The 6,279-nt window shown below is 30.3% G+C and overlaps 1 protein-coding gene across 1 annotated transcript; it reads right to left on the bottom strand.

The window, feature by feature from the left end:
- Positions 1 to 2,375: 2,375 nt before the first annotated feature.
- LOC115883268 lies at positions 2,376 to 4,858 on the bottom strand. Its single transcript, XM_030901603.1, has 3 exons — positions 4,674 to 4,858; positions 4,411 to 4,618; positions 2,376 to 2,520 (listed from the first exon to the last, which is right to left on the bottom strand). The coding sequence occupies exons 1-3, from the start codon at positions 4,704 to 4,706 to the stop codon at positions 2,399 to 2,401; spliced, it is 363 nt and encodes a 120-aa protein (XP_030757463.1). The 5' UTR covers positions 4,707 to 4,858; the 3' UTR covers positions 2,376 to 2,398.
- Positions 4,859 to 6,279: the final 1,421 nt, after the last annotated feature.

Genomic DNA, 6,279 nt, shown 5'->3' with positions numbered 1-6,279 from the left:
TCTTTTTCATGTGCATTGCTAGATAAGAGCGTCGGAATAATGTATTCATTACATAGTTTACATGCGACAACAATGGAAATAATTGCTGGTTGTACGTCGTCCCGACTCTAACAGACGATAACACGTTTGATTTACTAACTAACTTTGTTGTTTTATTCATAAAGTCGAGCTAATAACCCTCGTGTATGTGTATATACGTATGTGTGCGAGATCAGAGATAGTGTTTGGTCGACTCACATGAAAGGCGTATTTACTGTCCATACCACTAAACAACTAGCTACATTATAGCGTATCATACTGATACGAAAGATCGGTAACTACCGGATACATTAGAATGAAGAAATGTTTTTTTATGCTTAGTAAAGTAAATTAACACTACATTTATAGTAGTATTTATCACATGAAAGGCGTATTTACTGTCCATACCACTAAACAACTAGCTACATTATAGCGTATCATACTAATACGAAAGATCGGTAACTACCGAATACATTAGAATGAAGAAATGTTTTTTATGCTTAGTAAAGTAAATTAACACTACATTTATAGTGGTTATTTACTATTTCTTATTTAGGAATACATTTTTTTAATTAAAATAGTCGGAAATGAGTCCAGGGGTATTAAGGTCAATGGAAAGCCGATTAATAATATCAGATATGCTGACGATACTGTTTTATTGGATCCCACTATGGAAGATCTTCAAGAACTGCTAAATAAGATAAATAGTGTGGGACAACAGTACGGGCTGCATATTAATACCTGAAAAACAAACACCCTGATGATTAGTAGACAAATCCAAAATGTTAACCTCACTGTAAGGGGCTTGTGAGATCATTGATCAGGTGGATAGGTTTAAATATCTCGTCTCTGTTGTCAATAACAAATGCGACGAGGAAATTAAAATTAGAATCGGCATGGCCAAAACATTGTTTCAGAGGCTTAGGAATATCCTTCTACAACAACGCTTACCATTAAACCTCTGACTAAGAATGATTATGTGCTATGTTTGGCCCGTCCTGTTGTATGGTGCGGAAACGTTTGTATTTTACATTTGATATACATTGGTATGTTTGAATATGTCATAAAGTAGGAAATGGCACCCTTGTTTTTTTTTAAATATCCATGACATTTTTTCATGGTTGTGCTAAAATCACTAATTTTTAATCAAGGAGCCTTAGAAAAATAGATTTGATCGTCTAATGTTGCATGGCACCCTCAGTATTTTTTACTTTATTCGATAGAAAATGACACTCTGAATCGAATAACATATCATATGTCAACTTTTGACATATTTGCTCAAAAACAAATTGTTTTTTAAATTTCAATCTACAGTACTATGGCTGTGTTAAAAACACTAATTTTTAAACAAAGAGCCTTGGAAAATATATTTGATCGTCTAATGTTTTTAGTGTCTTGTCCTAGCAAGTTAAAAGATGCCCAAACCTTATTTTTAATCATATGTCATTTTTTTCAAATGGAACGATCATTAGCATATTTGGAAAAAACATTATTTTACGAATAATTTGGTATTCCGAGTCAAATTGTCGTTGTTTGTAATGTTTGTTTATAATTTCAAATAAACCATAGCAAAAATGTCAGAAGTCGATATATGATATGTCATTCTATTCAGAGTATCATTTTCTATCGAACAGAGTAAAAAATACCAAGTGTATCATTTAAAAATCAAAGTTCTAGTAATTTCCGGTGAAACAGGAAGCGACCGAAAATAATTGAATACGTTAATTAATTGATTTGTGTCATAATACTATCAAAACCAAATCTCGTTTTTTAATCTGTAATAATAAAAAAAGCCACTGTTGAGAAACACACGGTATATGTAATATATATTATCAAATAGTGCATTTTTAAATATTTAGATTATAATATCTGTTAAGCAGAATTAACTCTACAGTATGTTTCATTTTCGCTATCCTCTCCAGGTATTCCGTTGTTCAAAAATGTTATCTCGGAAGTTATTAAAAATAAACTATAACTATATTGCTTTTGTAAAAGGAGTTTTATCCTAAATTATTTAAATAAAATAAAATGTCAATTAATAGTAAAAAAAGTAAGCTGCTTCCGGTTAAACCGAAAGTTGTACCAGACTGATACAACTGCTATATCAAATTAAATAAACAAATGTATACTTTCCAGCTAGAAATCTTTATACATCCAAATTTGTAATTAATCAAGATATGTCCTTGCAATAGGTGCATTGAGACACACAATTAGTATAGTACTAAGAGTGATGTTACTGCATTAGTACGTATGGTGACAATTTGGTGAAGGCAATATAAATTCAAAATTTAATTATAAAATACTTTTTATTTAATTTAAAATTATTATAGATAAATTATTTGTAAAAGACTAGAATAAAAAAATAATTAATTAATATTATCTACTGGATATCTGCATTAACACATCTTACTCCCTTCTTTCCACACATTGTTTTTAAATGGTGCTTTGTGATGTTACCACCTGGATGTTCATATTCTTCCTTTACATGTTCTAATAATTTACCTTTAAACACCACAAATAAATCATCAAAAAACAAATTTATTATTATACAGGGTGAGTCCTAAATAATTGCAAATATGTTCAGGGCTGGTAGATCTCGATAAAAGAAACATATTTTCTCTTTACCGTTTTTCAAATAAGTCCAAAATAACCGATTTATTTTACTTTAAAAATTTCCAAAACGAATGATTTTTGCTCAAATTTTGAGAACAACTAGGTTTTCTTTCTTATAAATTTAATCTACTACCTATGTCGCCATATTATCAACAAATTATGTTTTTTTTACTAAAAACTAAAAAAAAATCTAAAAATCTTCCAAAACAAAAAATTTCGCAAAAAAACCTTATAATCGTGTTTCTGGGGTTTAATTATACCGTATTATCGAAAAAAAAAACGATGTCCATTTGGCTTGGAAATGAACATCAATGACTTTCCCCATATAATTTTACATATAAAATGACAGCGATCTTCATTTCAAAGCCATCGCTGACGCCGTTTTTTTTTCGATCATACAGTACTACCCCTACAAATATTTGCACTTCTTTAAGACTCATCCTGTAAAATTTGTACAGGGTGTCCCAATATTCCGTAGACATGGAACTACTACGTATTTTTGGAATCAAAATAACTTCATTGTACACAATTTTCCTCTATACAAAAGTGCTTCGCTTGTCCGTTAGAGGGCATCAAACTTTAAATAAATAAACACATTTTTTAAAATATTTTATGAACCGATATTCCGATTTTAATAGGATGTTTTTTTTTGTTAAGTGATTTAACATTTGACTGTCACCAAAATCCAGATATAGGACAGGAAGGATGAAAACAACGAAAAACCCCAAGCCTACGTAAATTTCATTAGACATATTTTTTAACTCCGCTGACTACTGATTTTTTTTTTCGCGTAAAATGGTCCTTCTAGTATTTATCAATAAGTTAATAGTAAATATTTCTTGTCTCTTGTAAAAAAAACGGCACCGCTCATAATTTTCAAGAGAAATAAATGTTTTTCCGAAGCTGACTTACAAAAAAATCTTTCTTGACACATCAAAATATGTAGGCGCCTAAAATCTAGTATGCACTAATAATTTAGTTGGTAAAAATATGGAATTTTATGTTAGTATCACAATGGTATTTGACAATAAGCTTTATAAACTTTAAATAAATTACCGTTCTTTTCGATTGATGCCCCTTCTAACGGACAAACAAAGCACACTTTTGTATAGAGGAAAATTGTGTGCAATTAACTTATTTTGATTTAAAAAATATGTAGTTGTTCTACGTCCACGGAATTATGAGAATTCACTGTATATTGTGTAGGTTTACTTTGGGAAAAAAATCTCAATTTTTTATCAAAAGCTACGCAATGTGGCGTTTTTTACAGAGTCAAAAATTAGCAGAAAATACTAGGAGGACCATTTTACGAAAAGAAAAATAGTAGTCGGTGGAGTTGGAAAACTTTTCTACTAAAATTTACGTAGGGGTGGTGGTAGCTTTCACCTTTCATATACATTTTCTTGATTTTTGTGAAAGTCAAATGTTAAAGTTGTTAGGAAAATATAAGCACCCCAAATCTCGTGCAAATCGGATTATTGGTTCCTGAAATACCTTAAAAAATATGTTTATTTTTTAAAGTTTGATGCCCTCTAACGGAAAAACGAAGCACTTTTGTATAGAGAAAAATTGTGTCCAAGAAAATTATTTTGATTCCTAAAATAAGTAGTAATTTTATATCCACGGAATATTGGGACACCCTGTATATTATTGATAGTGTAATAGTAAATGTTGTTTTTTATTTTTGTTTTGGTATCTTGCAACACAATATTAATAAAATAAATACAATGAACGAAGATTAATGTAGAACAAGTCAAAATCAACATCCTAAATCCATACCTGAAATTTTCATGGTGGTTTTGCTGAGTGTATCTACATCACCAACTTCAAAGTTCTCCATAGCATCGTCAGACATGTTGGTTTTCTCGTGCTGTCTATCGTACACTACCAAAAATTGTTTGTCCATCGGAACACTGTCTTTAACCATACCATTATGAGGTGCTTTAGATTTCTTTGACGAAATGGTGGACTTGTTCTTTTCGTGATCCTTTTAACAATAATTTAACATTTAGTAAAGGGAATATTAAATCATTCAAACTTACAGCTTTCCGTTTTTCAATGAATTTTTCGTTCATTTGATTCCAAATTGCTTCTTGGAACTTGCCAGGTATATAGGAATGTTTTCTTTTTCTACTGCATTTGTGCGCCGCTTCACAAAGTTCAATGCTCGAAGGTTTTTTTCCTGTTTAATTTATAAAATTAGATATTATATGACGACAAATTTAAATGCTCCCAATTCCATTATTATCTATTTAATAAAATACATATAAAAGTTACAGATAATCACATCTTTAATAAGATTGTGTTGTCCATTTCTTTCCAAAGCCTGTCATTTTTGACATGATACAGACATATGTTTTTTAAAGTGGAAACCAGAGTTGGCCATGACTTCATAAAAAGCGCCTTTTTAAGCATTTCAGCGATATAAGCTATAAAATGTTTTTTTTTATGAAAAATCACTGAGTTATGGCCAATTCTTAATTTTTTTAAACAATTTCACTTAGTTAGCTACGGAAACAAACAAGTTCAATAATCATTGCTCTCAGAGATCTCAAACTGTCTGTCAGAGATGTACAAAAAATATTTTATGGAGACGCAAGTAAATTGTAAATGTGAATTTTTCAAATGAAGTGCGTGTGAGATTATTGGTTCAGCTCTTTTTGAACCGTATATTCTCGAGGATGCATTGATCGGTGAACGTTACTTACGCTTTTTAGAGAACGGTTTTCAAGACATGTTAGAAAAGTTAAATTTAGAGACTCGTACATCAATAGAGTAGTTTCAATATGACATTCAACGCTCCCCCTCATAATGAAAGAAACATTAAACAATATTTTATCACATTATTTAGGCAGAGTTATTTTATTCAGTATAAAAAAATATTTTTCTGCACACTAAATCTTGCTTTCCATAAATGGCGCTAAGAGTTCCAGAAGATGCGCTGTTTGATGTGCACAATTTTCATCACACATTCATGATTTATTCCACCTTAAATTATCAATCATCAAATTTAGACTATTAGACATGTAAGCTATATTTATAGGCTATATTACCCTGTAAATTACTTGTGATTTTAAAAATGCTATATTAAAAGTGATATTGTTTAAAAAATTTAAAAAAAGTGTTTATGATGTACCTGATATGACAAAGTAAAAATAATTTTTCAAGTAAAGAGTCAAGCTTGATTTTCATGCATCCGTTATACATTGGTACGTTGGTTCGACGGTGCTCTGATTGGTCATAGCATTTTCGCGCCACTTTTCATCCGTAAATATTTTACTTCAGCCGGTCAACGGACCCGTTCATACGATAACGGACGTTTTGACACTTTTTTGACAAATTTAATCTAACAATAATAAAAATATAAATAAAATAGCAAAATCGTTATGGAAACGAAAATATAAAATAACACCAACGTATATCCGATAAACTGAGGCATGAAAATGCAATAAATTTAAAAACTGCTTTATTTTCTAACCAATCAAAGTCTTTAAATTCTACCAATAAAATTAATATCGTATCAACGTATCGTCGGACAACGGATGCATGAAAATCAAGCTTTAGAAATAATACCTTATATAATTATATATGGTGGGAAAAAAAACGGTCGGGAAAAAACAGACCTTTCTATTTTTTTTTCGAATTAAT

The sequence above is a fragment of the Sitophilus oryzae genome, unplaced genomic scaffold (assembly GCF_002938485.1).
Source record: "Sitophilus oryzae breed Bouriz unplaced genomic scaffold, Soryzae_2.0 scaffold_1858_pilon_pilon, whole genome shotgun sequence".
Classification (NCBI taxonomy): Eukaryota; Metazoa; Arthropoda; class Insecta; order Coleoptera; family Curculionidae; genus Sitophilus; species Sitophilus oryzae.
This window is presented reverse-complemented; position numbering and strand designations above follow the sequence as displayed.